A 17,643-nucleotide genomic window follows, 5' to 3' on the forward strand; every position below is an offset into this window, starting at 1 on the left:
TTTTCCCTTTGGCAGCAAGTTCACCATTGTTTTAATAAGCAATTTTGGAAAATTGTTGTTACCACTGTCCTCTCAAGTTTTTCCATCTTCAGCAGCACAGCAATAGAGTGGAGAATAGATTAGATTAACTGGCATACAGTGGACCCTCTACTTACAGAATTAACGGTGGAACGGTGGCTGCAGGTCGAAAAGTCTGTAGGTCGAGTCTCCATTGACCTACAATGCATTGAAAACCGATTAATCCGTAACCAGCCGTTTATGTTCCTTTTTTGTTCCATTTTGGGTTTTTTCTGGTCTGTAGGTTGATTCTCAGGCTGCAAGTCGAACCTAAATTTTGTGGCCAGAGAAGTCTGTAACTTGAAAAGTCTGTAAATCGAGCCGTCTGTAAGCATTTTAATCTTGGGTGAGCTGAGGGGGGTGAAAGCAGAGCATGCACATGCATTTACACCCCATGCTGCTATTCAATTCCCATAAATATAAAGATTCTTACAAATAATCATATTTTAGCAGAGTTGCTCTGCAAACAAAAGTGCACTTTTGGTGTGCAACTGTAACATCTGCTAAGTGCTGAAACGACAATATTTTATACCTGGGGAAAACACAATCTTTCCCTCACATAGTATGCCCATTGATAGTTAGAACATAGCTGTCATGCTGTAGAAACTAGTACTAGATGTGAGAAGGAGTTGTGGTTGGAGTGGTTTGGGTTGGAGGTCAGATTTTCTTCCTAGTGACCCTCCATGACCATATAAGGAAGCACAGCCACTTGATCTCACCCCATCCCATACACCATTGGCTTCCTGCATCATCCTTCCCTTGTCTGCTCTGTGTGAGAAAGACAAGGGGGATTCAAGTGGGACACAAAACTACTACTATTTGCCACGACATCTGTCTGTCCTACATATGATCTTTCCAGGCCAGGCAGTTGAATGTATTGACTCTGAGAGAGGCCCGGAAAGAGCTGACTAGAAACCAGGCCTTCTCAGCAGTTACTCCCCAGCTTTGGAACAATCTCCCGCCCGAAATCCACTGGGCCCGTCACTTGGAATTTTCAAGGGATTGCCAAAAACATAGGGCTTTTTTTTTTTTTTTTTTTGACAGGCCTTCCTGGATTTCATAACATCCTAATCTAGGGGTGGTCTTAACATTTATATTATCAATCCCGCCACCTTGCTTTTATATCATTTTATATCCTGTGTACTCCCTGTAATGCCAATAAAGGTTTCTGCATGTATGTGTGTATCATTTAAATTATAATCAGTTAAATTTTGTTGGCGTGTTTGTGTGTAACTTTGATTTTTTAACTATTATGTTTATTGTTTTAAATTGTTTGATTATATATTTGTTTAATTTGTAAACTGTCCGGAGTGGCAGCCAGATGGGTGGTATAGAAGTCAAATAAATAAATACATACATACATACATACATAAATAGGCTCAGCTGATGGTTTGGCGGTGTTGTGACAATGGAAATTTTGCCCAGTTTTGAGGGATTATGCCTTCCCCTCTCACTCTCAGTACCACAGCTTGCATCATTCAGCAGCCCAACCATTCGATGTAACAGATACAAGGGGTGAAAGGGATTCCTATGAGTAAAAGCTGGAGAAGTCTCATCAGTTGCCTAAACGTAGATCTGGCCAATGGCTAAAGTATGCATTCTCTCATGGTTTGGGAATCATTACAATTTCACACATGGGGAAATCCTAGAGGCTCACCATGGCTGCATTCTTATTTGTTTATCAGTAACACTTCTATGTGGTTAAATAGCCATGTTAATTTGTTACAGCAAAATAAATAAATAAATAAATAAATAAATAAATAAATAAATAAATAAATAAATAAATAAATAAATAAATAAATAAATAAATAAATAAATAAATAAAGGGAGCCATGTGACACTTCTAAGACTACTTTTTTCAGGTACATAAACTCTTGTGGATTAGGGTGCACTTCACCAATTTATACCCCAGGACACCCTTCCCAGGACAAGTAAGTAGAAAGTAGCAATTAGAATAGTTTGTTTTTGTGAGCTCTTGAGGTCTTGGCTCTGTTCCATAATGTTATGTAAGATGGAGAATTGTTCATTTCTAGGGAAAATGGAGAAAACCTTTCACCTCCTTTAATCCAAAATGAATATAAATTTCTGATGCCATGAAGAAGCAGCCTGAACAACCAACCCCCTTGGAACTGTTGATGGCAGCAATGTGCCATTTGTTTTCTCCTGGCACAGTGGCACCACCGTGTGGTGATGTTGTAATCCATTCCACAATTAAGTGCAAAATAACAGAAAAATTCAAAGCCAGGACTTTTAAATGCACAGCTCTTGAAGCATGAGGCTAGCTTTGTAAAGTGAGCAAGCTTGAGGGAGCACACGGCCTTCCTTGTTCCTTCCTTCCACACAGAGCTACAAAAGTGCTTGTAAACAAAAATTAGATACAGCAAGCCGGTGTTTCCCACCTCAAGCCGAGAAAAGACATTTCTTCATACCTTGCTGTTCATGTCTTGCAATGTGTGCACTGCAAGTTTCCTTAAAAAATGAGCATGGCTAGTTGTTGGTCAGGAAACTGCCCAATTTAGGAGTATATTGGAGTACATATTGTGAACTGCCCCTCAGAAGAACTTCCTAACTATTAGAGTAGTATGACGATATAACCAGTTAACTTGGGAGGTGGTGAGTACTGTAGCAGTGGAAGCATTCAAGAGAAAATTGGACAACTATCTGTCAGATCTACTTTGATTTCGATTCCTGCACTGAGTGGGGGGGGGGGCGGTTGGACTCAATGGCATTACAGGGCCCTTCCAACTCCATTTTTATATGATTCTATGATTCACTTTTTCTGTGATTCTCAATTATAATTGTGGAGGCTTTAATCTCTCCCCCTCCTTTTTCACTAAGACCTGTTGTTTCGAGAACTGGTTGAGCTGATTTTCCAAATTGTAGAGACCAGAGTAGCTTGTGCATCTTTGAGATGGTGTTACTCATTTAGTAGAACAGTGAACAGAGGAGAAGAGGTGCTTTGCCCTCCTGCCAAGAATATTTCTCTTTGAATCTGATGGTTCCAAGAACCTGCTCTCTTTATGGCTGTTGCTATTACTGTACAGACTCACCATCTGTCATAGAGACTCCCTTGGAGTACAGTGCTGAATCCATCTTCTCATGAACTTGGGCCCACTCAGTTTTAATACACTTTCTCTCTCTTAAAGCCTCCTTCTATAATGAATAGCTTTAGAGAAGAACGATGGGAGGCAGGGATCATTCGATGTCTGTTGAGTGTGCTCATGGGGTTGCTTCAGTTGCTTGTCTTTTCTAAAGATCTGTTTGTATTTTGGCAAACTTTGGTGTTTCCCTCCCACTCCCGTGTCTTGTAATGCCTCTCCTTGCTATGAAGATCATAGTGTTTTGGCAACATAATGACCAGCACTCACCTCACAACATTGCTACTGGAGAAATGATTTTGCATTGGGTCCCACTGCTGTGTTGTCTGTGGTGCCTTAGCAAGTATCTGGATCCAAAACAGAGCTAAACTTTTTATAAAATGGAACATGGCAGGGAAATGTGTGGGGTGACCCCTTATGCACTCACCTCCCGAAAAGGACAAAAGAGGACACTGATTTGCATAAGATTACATATGCATCTGGACGTTGAGTCATGGCAACTGGACTTCTTTCTTGTTAGGCTGAAACATTACAAGAAAGAAGTCCAGTTGCCATGACTCAGCTTCCAGATAACCACATGTGAATGACTGAGAATCTTCACAGATAAGATCACATATGTTAACTTACGTGTACAGAGGCAAAATATGAAGTGATTTACAATTGAAGCGAAATTTGAATACATAACTGCTCAGAGTGGACTTGTCTGCTAGATAGGTGGTATATAAATAAATAAATAAATAAATCGATCGATCGATCGATCGATCCATCCATCCATCCATCCATCCATCCATCCATCCATCCATCCATCCATCCATCCATCCATCCATCCATCCATCCATCCATCCATCAATCAATATCTTCCCTGAGTATGAAAGACTGTAAGAAAATGATTTGCATGTCTCCAGGGTCTGCAGTCAAAAGTACTAATTGTGGATGGGCAAACCGAAAGCCCCTGATAATCTTTGTTATGCCTCTTTAGTTTTAAACTAGACTTGACTGGACTGCCCTTCAAATGGAGGGCTACCCTCCATTAGCCCTTCAAATAGTGGACTGTCCTCTGTAAAACAGGAACATGGTCACCTGAGAAATGTAGCAATTATGGCAGTTCTATTTGCCTATATATTAAAGTCAACTGAATCTGACTCCTACATCTCAGTGTTATATTTTATAAATAATGACCCATTAATTTTTTTAAAAATCTGCATCGTATCTGTTTTATAAGCATGCCTGCCTAGGTACCTCCAGAGGTATCCTACATATCTCTGCGTGGTGTCTGTGCAAAGGGGGTGGTTGGTGAATATGTCTCCCCAAAGCAGCCAAAAGGAGAAGATCCGTGAAGTGGAAACTTCCATTAAATCCCTATTTCATAGAACTGCAGCACATCTTCTTAGTTTTAATAAGCTCTCATAAAAGGAAGAAGCAGCTTAGTGGATTATTTTCTGCCCATTAATTTAGCTTTAAATTCTGCTTTTAAAGATGAATGTAGAGGGAATAAACAGTGCATAATGCTGGTTCACTGATGCATAGAAAGTGTTCTGTTTCATCATGTCTGAGCTATAGTTCTACTTCATGTTAATGCAGTTAGCCTCAGCTACAGTACTGTGTTCCAGTTTTTGAGATAAAACAGTTTCAGAAGAATACAGATATACTGGGATGAGATCAGGAGGGAAGAAAAAGGATTGTCAGGCATATGAAAAACATATGAAATTTAATGTGGACAGGTGTACTAAAACGGGCATTTCAGCTCAGGGAAGAGAAGACTGAAAGGGAAAATGACAGCACTTTCCCCATGTCTAAAGGGCCGTGGAATGGAAGAGGACAAAGAGTTATTTTCCCTCCCCCCAGAGCATAGGACTAGACCTAATAGGTTTAAGTCATGGGAGACGGTATCTTGGTTGAATATTAGGAGAAAGTTCTTGATGGAAGAGCAAATTAGCAATGAAACAAATTGTTTAAGAGCTGTGCTGAGCGGTTATTCACAGTAGGCCTTGAAGGTAGGATAACCACCTGTTGGCAGTACGCTAGTTCTGAATTATTCTGCACTGAACGGGATGGTTGACTAAAGAGTCTGAAAAGCCTGTGACAGATATATGATTCTCTAACTTGGGTCTTATTTGCAACCCATTGAAGCAATGCAAAGTAAATAGGCAAGAATGCCTTCCTTTTTTAAGGAGGCAGTCAATGGTCCTCTTTTTGAAGTAGACAGTAATATAGAAAACCTTCCTGTTTATAGCCAAGACTTGGTAGAAGCTAAATTTCTCTTTTACATGGTCTGGTATGTCGGCAGAGGCAGCAGCTATAAAGCGGGTCTGCCTCATTACCAGCATGCTGGGGTAGTTTTTCTTTCAGGGCTTAGTGACACAGAGGAGTAGCAGGAAAGGGAGCAAGATAGGAGCACATGAAAAGTTATTTACCAAGGGCTTTTCTCTGTAGGAATGAGCAGGTTGACATGTTACTTTGGGTTTTACCCAAAGAATGGAGAACACTGCAGTTAAATTCATTCCATCGGGAGGGAATCTAGTACTTGCTTGGCTTTCAGATTAATTACTTTTTTCCCTAGTAATGGTATATGATTTATGAGACCCCCTAAAAAGAGACAAACTATTTGTTTATATCCCTTGTGTGTATTTTCATCTAATTTGTAACTCTCTTTGTTCTTTATTTGATCATAACCCAACTAAACAGTTATCCAAATTTTTTTAAAATTGTAAATAGAGTATGATAAAATTCATACCGTGCTATCTTCTGATTACAGAAGACAATCCGTGCAGTCAGTAATTGGACAGGTGCACTGAGCTCCAAGTGGAACGTCAAGTGTTATTCTTCTATGATATCATGTGGAGCTATATCATAGCCGGAACCGCCGGAACTAAATAAAGGTGGAGGGTTTCAAGAGAGGCAAGAACAATCATGTAGAATTAAGAGAGCAAAGGAACTGTATGGTGCACTATTATAAATGGCAACAAAGATGAGACAGCCAAGGTTGAGGGCTAGGAACCTCAACACAAAGCAGCCAGTTGAGATTTCATAGCTGAAGGGGAGAGGTCCTAAATTAGGAATAAGGAGCCTATGGACCTCTGGCTATTTTGGGTTTCTTCCCACAGATCCTCACCATTGGCCATGCAAGATGGGGCTAATGGGCATTGGAACATTGCAACGAGACATGGAGGACCGAATGTTCCCATCCAGGCCTGGAAGCTGGACAAGGTTAAACAAGGGATAGGCACAGTGCAAAGTATTCTCCAAATGGTTGTTGTGAGTTTTTTGGGCTGTTTGGCCGTGTTATGGAGGTTTTTCTTCCTAATATTTCACCAGTCTCTGTGGCCGGCATTGTTGAGTATTTGTAGCTGTGGGATACAGACTAAAACAACCAGAAATATTGGCAGTAGCTGAACATGCCCTTAAACAAGCTGGACATGAATCTAAAAACACAGAAGTAGTGGACACCACCAGCAATCATTATGTTAGACTACACAGGGAAGCCACTGAAATCCACAAACACCAGCTCAGCTTCAACAAAAAAGAAAATCTAAAAATTAACAAGGCCTGGCTCCCAGCACTGAAAAATACAGCCTGCAAAAAGGTCAATGAACTCTACCCAGCCACAAGGACAGGTGATTACTGCACACAAAAGACTAGCTAACAATACCCATCAATCACAGGGACAGATCATCTCCCCTTTTATCATAACAAAAAACACCCTGATCACAGGAAATACCCAATCTCCTGAAAAGAACAAAGACCTGATCCCACAGCTACAAATACTCAACAATGCCATACACTACACCAGAACACAGACAGAGTTCTAGCTCCTGTCCTCTGAAGATGGTGGCTACAGAGACTGGTGAAATGTTAGGAGGAAAAATCTCCAGAACACAGCCAAAGAGCCCAAAAAACCCACAACAACCATCTGATTCCAGCCATGAAAGCCTTTGAGAACATATTATCCAAATGTTGGACTGGAGTCAGCAAACCCAGCATTAAGGACTGCTAGTAATTGTAGTCCAGCAAGATCTAGAGGGTTGTCTTTTGTCCATTGTTGGATTAGACAGCAGGCTAAAAAACATTGTGAAGGAAGTGTGAGCAAAGAAGCACTGAGGAAAATATAAGTCAAAATGGCAGAAAATAGTATTTCTAAAGAGAGAAGATATGGTGTGCCCTGGGCATAAATAAACCATCTGTTTTGCTCAGGGATTCACCATCATCCTGCATGGCTTAGTTTTGTACACCATGGCCACTGCTCTCCAGGGGGAAAAGGGGAGGATGGGGAGGTCAGTCCTACGGAAATAAAACAAGTGCAGCTTTTGCAAAAGGGGAAGCCAGTGATGAACAACAGGCAGACCTTACAAACATTTCTGGCAGCTGACTTTTGTTTTGAAGTGTCTGCCTCAGTTTGTGGATTGGGTCAGCTTTTATTCATGGGTCAGCAGGATAGCCATGAGAGGTCATGAAAGCTAAATCTCTCACTGGGTTACACAAAACAGTAGATAGTTGGAATTCCAGTTTAGCATCTGAGTTTTGACTTCACAAGACAGATGTTTAGGGGGAAGAGTGTGTTGTTGTTTTTAAGTTAATCTGTTCTCCTTGTAACTTTTTATGTGTGCAGTCATAGCTAATTTCCTTAAACTGTAAAATATTTAATGTTATATTTTCCATCACAATCTGTACAATATGATGAATGGAATGCTTATATTGTTTGAGGTAGCTTTGTATCATGCTGCATGTTCGTCGAGGGGTGGAAAGTTGTAATTCTTCCTCATTCTTCATTTAAAACAATGAAGACAAAAGTACAAATCATATGGGGCTACAAAAATAGTTTTCCTGTGTTGGTATAAGACTCTAAATATGAATATCAATGTTTCCTATAAGGGCATAGTTGTACTATAAATGTATACTGATTTTTAGGTTGTGGGTTTCATTCCCACTGTACCTCCCAGTTGGAGAGCCAGCCTGTGAAGCCTTGGGCAAGTTGCACAGTCCCAGAGCACCCACGGAAGAGGGAAATGGTAAACTTTCTAACTCCTTTTACCCAGAAAACTCTCAAAAAGGTTGCCAGAAATTAGATTCAGCTTGATGGCACATAATTAGTATTATTATTAACACTCAGAACTTCATAATTTGTTGGGACTACTAGAAATATTTGTTTGAAAATCCAAAATCGCTTGTCAGAATTAATTTTTTTTTCAGAAAGAATGAATGACTGGCTATTGAACTAGTTTCTTTGGGTATGCCTGAAATATTCATTTCTCAGACTGGCCATTAGTATTCTTATAGAACAGTTCTTCACAAAACACTGAGGGCCGTTCACTAGCCCTCAAGAGATAACTTTAAACTGAAGATATTAGTCCAGTTCTGTTGTAATGCTAAATTTCAGCAATGAAACCATAGTAGTTCATCATGAACTGAAAAGCTGTGATAAGTTCAGAAACATTTGTTCGCTTAACCCACTTGTGGTTTCATTTGAGTCTGTCAAGCTCTGGTAAATTCTGTAGCTATGGTTCATTGGACACTAGGCATCTTGAAGCCATGAGCCATTCACCTGGCTTGTTTGAACCAAATTATGATTTATATTTTTCACAATGCTGTGTTCCGATTTTTACTTATGGCTCATTTGTTTGGTTTTCCTAGTTTCCATACTGATCATCATCTCCCCAAAACTTCTTTCCTAGTTTATCATCACCAGCTCTGAGTCCATTTTGGTATGTTTTCCCCCAGTGGGCATCATCGGGTGCTTATTTACATCTAATATAACTGTCCATTCACTCAGTTTAGAGAGATCCTCTTAGAGTGCCTTGCAAGTGTTTGCTGTTGTTGTTCTTACCATCCTGAATAGCTGGGGATCAACAGCCTATAATGGAGGATTCTTAGCTATGGGTACAAGACTAGAAACTAAATATCCAAACCAAATCCCTGTTTTTTGGTGGTTACATATGCTCATGATAGATTAGAAGACAAGAAAGAAAACAAAACCCAGGGATAGACGGGTTTTGAGATCTGCTGTAGAAACACTAAGTTAGTCTTCTGAGAGATTAATACCTGAAGAACAATGATCATGTTTTTTTTTCTCCAATGAAATATGAAATGCTTTCATAGATTTGGACCACTGTGACAATGATAATACCTGAAAATGTATTTAGAAATGCTGCTAAAGAAAAGTAATATATTCAGACAACTATTTGTTAGGTTGAAGATGAGACAATTAATAAAAAGCAAAGAAGGAAAGTAATATGCTGAAGAATTATAGATAATAGTTGCATTATGTGACTCAGGACTTTGACATGCTATTGTCTCATTGCATTAAAGTGGAAATGTGTTTAATTAAGATGCACAAACAGATAAAACTTAAAGCACAATGTCACTGCACCGCTACAAGAAATGTCTTAATTATATCTGTCAATGTGACAGTCTCCTAACTTGCATAGACATTGTAGTAGACTTAACATCACAATGGGACTGTGATCCTGCTTCACTTATTGACCTCAAGAACTGCCATCGTTTTCTAGTTCAGATCTGCATGATCTTGCCTAATTATATGTTAAATGGCAGGTCTCAAATTCAATATCATTTCAGCCTATCCATCTGAAGCTAAAGAAAACAAGGTTAAATAAATGATGTCATATTTTATATTTTGTCTTGCGCTGACCACTGCATACCAAGTCATTATTAGGAAAACAATGAGGAATTGTTATAACATAGCTCCAAAATTTATTATTTATTATTATTCATTTAAATTATTTTACCCCTCCTTTCTCCTTAAAAAGGACCCAAAGTGGTTTACATCAGTGGTTCTTAACCTTGGGTTACTCAGGTGTTTTTGGACTGCAACTCCCAGAAGCCTTCACCACCAGCTGTGCTGGCTGGGGTTTCTGGGAGTTGCAGTTCAAAAACACCTGAGTAACCCAAGGTTAAGAACCACTGGTTTACATCATTAAAAAAGACAATATTTAAAAGCTCAAAGTACAGTAATATTCTAAAAGAATTAAATAAATATATTAAAAACGGCAAATAAAATCAATACTAAAAACGCATTTAAAAGCAAGAAGGCATGATGTGCATTTAAAAAAAAACATTCTCAGACAGTCAGTCACTAAGGAAAAGCCTGCCTGAAGGCAAAGGTTTTCATCTGCTGGTGGAAGAACAGCAAAGTTGGGGCAAGCCTGGTCTCCTGTGGGAGGGAGTTCCAGAGTGTGGGAGCAGTGACAGAGAAGACTCTCTCCAGCAGACCACCAACATGCCCGTATCACCTGTCAATGCCTTTATCTCTAATCTGTCCCACTTCTTCTGAATACTTCCACACAGTTATTCACCCAGCCCCAAAAGAGCCCTGTCTGGTTAAGGAAAACTCCTTTACATCATCATTCAACTGAAGTAGTGGTGATGATGACAATGATAGTTAATGCCACACACACATACGTACACACACAGAGCAAATGATCAAAAGCAACGAGTTAGAATTTGATAGACCAAATAATTCTTGTATATTTGAATGTAGCTTTTGGTGATATCTCCTCTTCTCAGAACCATCAGCTGACCAAACTCTGTTTCTGTCCACTCCACAGAAATTCCTGGATGTCCTGGAATGGTTGAAAGTTGAATGGGCCAAGCATTCCTCCTCATCATCTGCAACAGGCAGAAGCTTGTGAAGAGTCAAGTCCAAGTTCAGCTATACTTCTCTTGGAATGAGGGAACTCTACATTCTTTTGTGGAGAGGTAAACAGAAGGGCAGCTAGTAAGCCAAGACTCCGAGATGTGAAATATCTGGAATGAGCAGTGAATGGACCATAAAGGGAAGGTGGCTACAAGAAATTTAATTCATTCTGCAGAGCTATTGTTTGAACGTAGAGAGTCTGCCTGGCGGAATAATGAAAAGCTGTATTTACAGAAGCAGGAGAAGGAGTTAACACAATCTGTCTCACTCACACTTGTCTGCAGAGGGATAAAATTGTGGGGAACAAAAAGTGTTTGGGAATATATTTCCCATTGTTATTGTTAGCCCACTAGAGGAAGAGGCACCAAACATGAGACTTCCTGGTGAAGCTAGCAAACTGCTAAGACTGGGATTGATTTTCCACACAGCCCATGGTGTTCAAATTTGCAAAGGACTGTGGAAATAATAAAAAGAGAAACACTATCAAAACCAAACTGGTTTAACAATGTACTTTTGGAAGTAGTGTCTGTTCCTGCAAGTTTTTGGCCAACATCTCCAAAGCAAAGAGACCCAGAAATCAAGATGTGGTGCAACAAAGATAGAAGTGAATCACTGCCCTGCAATAAGATTAAAAACCATCACCGAACTTTTAAAACACAACATTTGTTCAACATTCATTAACTCAGACTTTCAGAAATAGTTTGCTCTAATGATGGCTTTTGTGAAATCTTGTTTACTTGAAAATTACAAGAGGTCAAAATTGGCGGCAGTTTCTCTTCCCACCCCCTTTTCTTTAACTTCCAAACGATCACCTTCTTCCCCCATATACATTTCCCGAAGCAGGTTTTCTTGCATGAGCATAGAGCTGCCATACGTAGTGTGGCCCAACTCTTAGAGTATTAAGAGCTTTCAGATTGTTTATTCAGCTCACTTCAGGTGCTCCTACTTTGGTAGTTTGCCAGGAGACACTTCAGCCATGCCCGATATTACGAGCGAAGGGAAGGAGATTGCATCAAGCAATTAGGAAGGACAGGCATGTGCTGGAGAGATGTCTGGGTGGAGTTTGGAGGGGAAGTCAGGTGGCACAGTACAGCTTCAGATTAGGGAAGAATTTCTAGTATTGTAATTTTAGAACAGATCAGTACGCTGTGTACATTCAAAACATTGAGATATAAACATTATTCTTAAATGTAATCCTCCCGCCCCCCACTCCATCCAACCTTGAAGATTACACATAGCTTTAAAATGGTGGAAAGGTTTGTTCATTTGTTTTTTAATTATTAGAAATGTGTCCCGTTAGCTCTAAATGTCTGGCATTCCCTATTAAGCCTTCTAGTACATGTACTAGATGTACCATCTCTGTGGAGTCCAACACTGCCTCAAAGGAAATGATCTTTCATCCTTCACCATTTGTGGCTCCCCTTGGGCCATAAAGCCAAGCAAAGATGCCCGTGTTCTTGTCATGGGCCATGACTAATGACTGTATTGCTGCTGGCTCTCACTGACTGGGCACAAGCACAACCTCTGCTCATGGAACCGCTTTTAGTTCCTGGAACTCTTTAAGTTTGGGGGTGCGGGTGGGGTTAAAGGGTGTGGGAGAAGGAAGGGATTCAGTCTCCACAGCCATGTTTGTTGTGCAATCTAGACACACTGGGCTTCTACCTGTGCTGTTCTGTAGTTGTGAAGTGTATTTATTTATTGGTTGGTGATAATAATGAAGAAGAATGTGGAGATCGTAGAGTTTCTTTGTCTAGTTTCCTGGCCTTCCTTTCTAGGGAGGAGACGGTGATAAACTTCACAGAGCCATGGGCCGCTGACTCCACCTAAATAAACCGGAACCTATTACATGACTGGTGTCCAAGGTCCATACAGGAATGTGGGGGCTTTCATTCTCAATTTTTCTTCTTGCTCTGGACCTCCAAAAAAGTACAGCTGGCACAATTAGATAGCATTTTCCCCTCCACTGCATTCTCTCTCCCTTGCTGCCTTTTCAGTTATGCCATGTCTAACTGGAAAACAGACTTGATTTAAGGCAAAGCAGCCTGGTTAGGTACCCTCATTGTATAGCAGCAGCAGCAGCAGCTCTGGTGGATATAAACCAGACTAGCTTCACTACAGTCACTGTGTTTATCTATGCATATTTCTACCGCTGATGCTCTCCAATGTGCCTTGCTGTCTCATGCTGGAAACCAGTTATGAAATAGGCCACACTGGAACTTGGTTGTGATCCATTACAGCCAAATTAGGTATGACAGAAAAAAACCTGGGACCACATTATTAGAGTTAATCCTCTCCTTCTGAGTCACATTTCTCCACATCAACCTGCTGCTCTACAAGTAAGTATGTTTTCATGCCAAAAGAGAGTGGACAGCTCTGCTTCCTTTCAGAAGCCCTTTCAGGCATTCCCACATGTAAGCTCCACACATAAGAACAGTGAGACAAGTATGCTACCTCCACCTCTTTCCCTCATCATTTGCGTCACTCTCCATACCTGTGGAGTGTTGCTATTTGAGAAGCATTGTTTCTTCAAATTTGGAGATAATGCCCTTGAGATTTTGGGGGCACTGAAAGATCAGGATATGGAAACTTCAAAGGAGATCTTCTGGAAACAGAAGAATCTCCCCTCTGTAGCCAACGTCTTGGATACAGGGCATCAAGAATGGTGAGGGAGTGGATGGAGGTTGGACATGTGTCCCCATGACCCTCCTTGCCTGTGGTGTTGACGCAAAAAAAAAACAACCTCTGGACAATGCTGGAGACATCTTTTGTTGGTATGTGCTGCCATCTCACTTCAGACTTAGGGTGACCCTAACAAGGTATTTGAGGTATGTGAAATATTCAAGGAGAAGCTTAACTTTGCTAACCCCAGTGACATTTCATGGCTGAACAGAGACTTGAACCAAGGTCTCCTGAGTTCTAGTGCAACACCTTATCCACCTTATCATACTGGCTCTCACTGCAGATAGCTACTGATCTAAAAAACTTAGTGGGATTCATAACAAAACTATCAGATGTTGGTATACTTAGGATAGAAACAAAATGAAGGCAACATATTATGCACACCATTTTTGGGGCTCGGACAAAGCACTTGCCATGTATATTCTTTCAGCGCAATACCTTTTTAAAGATGGTCAGTTGAAACTTGTAGTCTCCAACAGCACCTGCATGATAATCCAGAAATACCATCCTGGTCCAGAGATCCCATTTTTCACATTGTTTAAAAAGGAAATGTAGTATAAAAATGCTCTAAGATAGATAGATAGGTAGATAGGTAGATAATAGATAGATAGATAGATAGATAGATAGATAGATAGATAGATAGATAGATAGATAGATAGATAGATAGATAGATAGATAGATAGATAGATAGATAGACTGATTGATTGATTGATTGATTGATTGACTGATTGACTGATTGACTGATTGACTGATTGATTTAGGATGCCAGCCATTCTCTACACATGGGCACACTAGCTGCCAAGAGCTCAGGTGCAGTTATATCTGTTTCTGCTATGTCATAGGAATATACCTGTCTTACACAGCCACATCCATTTTTAAATATAGCACACACTGTTCTCTTCCCCATCCAAGCTGCAACCATATGGCTTGCTTGACATTTGCTAAATGCAACATGTGAATGACGTTTTGAGAACTGTCACAGAGCACCTTAGGTTCAGGCAATGCCATCCTGTGGAGCTGCTGTGCTTGTAGTAACAATCATCAATGAACAGAATGTAGCTTCATGATGCTCCTATTCATTCAAATGGCAAAAGAGCAAAAAAAAAAAAAAGTATACTGCTATGAAGGAGGGCGAAAGAACAGCACCAGTAGACATTCCCATAGCTAACATTAACAATAACAATTGTGTGCTGTTAAGTCAATTCTGACTTATGGCGATCCTTTTCAGGGTTTTCCAAGTAGAGAATATTCAGAAGAGGTTTACCATTCCATTCTTCTGTGGTCAGCATGGCATGGTGCAGCTTGCCCAAGGCCACACAGGCTGGCTGTACTCACAGGAGGCACAATGGGGAATCGAACTCCCAACCTCTGGCTCAGCCAGATACCTCAACCTCTGAGCTATCTAGCAAACAATTACTATCAGAATATTATTATTCACCACTCTTGGTATTATAAACAGATCACCCCGCAATGTTAGTGATGAATATAAGGGACTCACCAATATAGAATACCAGTCAAACGACACCATTATGTCACCTGATCTGGAAGTGTGGTGTGCACAGAATACAAGTGGGCTCCCACGAAGACATTACAGCACACAAAAAAGTGTCACAACAACCTCATGTGTCCATGAATAGCACAAATTTTGGCGCTGCCTGCAGCTAGAATCTTAAATCGCATTGTACCAGAAACTATTGTGTGTGTTCATTTTGGTGGTTGTGCAATTCTCTTGTATCTTCCCCACCTTTACATCATCAATGTACATTGAAACAGCATTAAAAATTTGGACAATTTTTTGTGGTTGCATTAAGGTTCTTTCCATATTGTATTTTCTGATGCATGCCATCACAACAAAACAAAATGAAACAAAATAAATGTGGTATGATTGAACTTTGGGTTTTTTCAAGATTCTTTCAGGAAGTGCTGTATAGTTTTAGTGATGCCCAGGAGCACAAGGGCACATTGTTGAAATGTTTCATTAAAAGAATCTTGATGAAATCTTATGGAGCATCATAGCAAGAGCAGGAAGCTCTTTCTTTCTTTCTCTCTTTCTTTCTTTCTTTCTTTCTTTCTTTCTTTGTATTTTTAAAAACTAGGGTTAAGGTAAGGAGTACAAAAGGTAGAGGGGGGTATGGGGGGGAAAGAGTGGGAAGGAGAACACAAAACGTACTGGTTGTTGTGGGTTTTTCGGGCTCTTTGGCCGTGTTCTGAAGGTTGTTCTTCCTGACGTTTCGCCAGTCTCTTTGGCCGGCATCTTCAGAGGACTGGAGTAGGAACTCCAGACTGGGACTCCAGAACACAGCCAATAAGTCCGAAAAACCCACAACAACCATTAGATCCCAGCCGTGAAAGCCTTCACGAATACACAAAACACAGTAAAAATAACTGTGGGGTTAGTGGAACATTACAAAGCAGTATTTTTTGTAACAGAGTATGTACTGCTTCTGTTACTGTTTCACAACTCTACAAGTCCACCACATATGGTAAAAGCTTCCCTCTTGTGCTTCACACTTCCAACAAACATTTGACACCTCTGTATAAATCTTTGCCAATTTTTCCCGAGTCATATGCCACCTATAAAACATCTTATATATATATTCTCCTTGAAATTTACCGATTTTATGAGCTTTATGTTATTTTTCCATATTTGCAGCCATTGATCAATATCAATATTATGTCCTATATTTTGTGCCCACCTAATCATACATTCTTTTACCATCTCATCTTGCATTTTAGTTTCAAGCAAACAATCATACATTTTCTTAATTGCTTTATTATTTGAGCCCAGCAGAAATTTATCAAATATTGTTTGTTCTGTGTAAAAGCCCTCTATTTTATCTTTTCTATACGTAGATTCCACTTGTGCTCTGGACCACCAGTCTAGATATATGTTTTGTGTTTCTATCTCTTCTTTGGACCTTAATCCACAATCATTTTTAATAGATCTTGATATCTTAAAAGTTTTGCTTCTGTCATGAGGTTAGGTTGTGTAAAGGGCTCTATGGATGATACCCAGCCTGGTGTTTTTTGGTAAATCTGCTGGATGATGTTTTTTCTTAGTAGGGCTCTTCTTATCATATGTGAGTTGAAACTTTTCTGCTCTTTATCTTTTTTGCACCATATAAAAGCATGCCAACCTAACTGTAAATCTTGTCCTTCCAACTTGAGTAGTTTATCATTATCTAAAGTTACCCATTCCTTTATCCAGACTAATACACAGGCTCTATAATACAATACCCAATCTGGGAAAGTACAATATACAGTAATACCAAGCAGGCCGAGGCAAAGAGGCAGTCACGGAAGCAGCAAAATCAGGGAGCAGGATGGGGTACAGATGGTATTTGTCTTCAGCGTGGAAGGGATTGTCACTTTCGAATTGGCCTCCTCAGCCACACTAGATGCTGTTCCAAGTCCTCCATACAGAACATGTTACCATAGTCTTTTGAGACTGAAGGATGCCTAATCTAAAATCTGGGAGACTAAAACTTGCTCTTTGTTTGGCATCTTGCATTGCTTTGATTTTAATTCTTGTTTTTTTGCCTTGCCACACAAATCTCATGATTATCTTGTTAAGTTCTTGAAAAAAATGACTGTTTTAATATTATGGGAATTGTCTGAAATAAAAATAAAATTTTAGGTAGAACATTCATTTTGATGGTTACTATTCTTCCCATCAATGATAGCTGTAATTTGTCCCGTCTAACCAAGCTATTCTGTATCTCTTTAATCAACTTCATATCATTATCTTTGAATAATGTACTTATTTTCTTTGTGATTTGGATCCCTAAGTACTGTATCTGACTCTCTTCTCTTCTTGAAAGTCAGTCCTTTCTATTAATTTCTGTCATTCGTGATCAGTCATATTTTTAACAAGTACTTTTGTTTTCTTTTGGTTTATTTTCATTCCTGCCATATCACCAAAATTCATCAGCATCTCCATCAGATCTTCAATTAAGTCTATTGGATCCTCCACTATAATAACTAGATCATCTGCAAAAGCTTGGAGCGTAAAAGTATGATCTCTTACTTTCAGTCCTTTTGTTTCCTTTTTATCTCTGATTTGCTCAGTTAGCCGCCTAGAGTGGTCCTGAGTTGGCTAGATAGGCGGGATATAAATATAATTAATTAATTAATTAATTAATTAATTAATTAATTAATATT

At 39.7% G+C, this 17,643-nt stretch overlaps 1 protein-coding gene across 3 annotated transcripts in view; it reads left to right on the forward strand.

The window, feature by feature from the left end:
- ADRB2 (adrenoceptor beta 2) overlaps positions 1 to 15,372 on the forward strand; it is a 75,846-nt gene extending 60,474 nt beyond the window's left edge. For all 3 annotated transcript variants that reach the window (XR_012083739.2, XR_013541924.1, XM_020806958.3), the window contains one exon: positions 10,715 to 15,372. Coding sequence is in view for 1 of the 3 variants with exons in the window: in XM_020806958.3 (XP_020662617.2) it covers positions 10,715 to 10,749 (35 nt within the window). In the remaining 2 variants the exon portion in view is untranslated. The remainder of the gene's footprint in view (positions 1 to 10,714) is intronic.
- The last annotated feature ends 2,271 nt before the right edge of the window (positions 15,373 to 17,643 follow it).

The sequence above is a fragment of the Pogona vitticeps genome, chromosome 2, assembly GCF_051106095.1.
Source record: "Pogona vitticeps strain Pit_001003342236 chromosome 2, PviZW2.1, whole genome shotgun sequence".
NCBI lineage: Eukaryota > Metazoa > Chordata > Lepidosauria > Squamata > Agamidae > Pogona > Pogona vitticeps.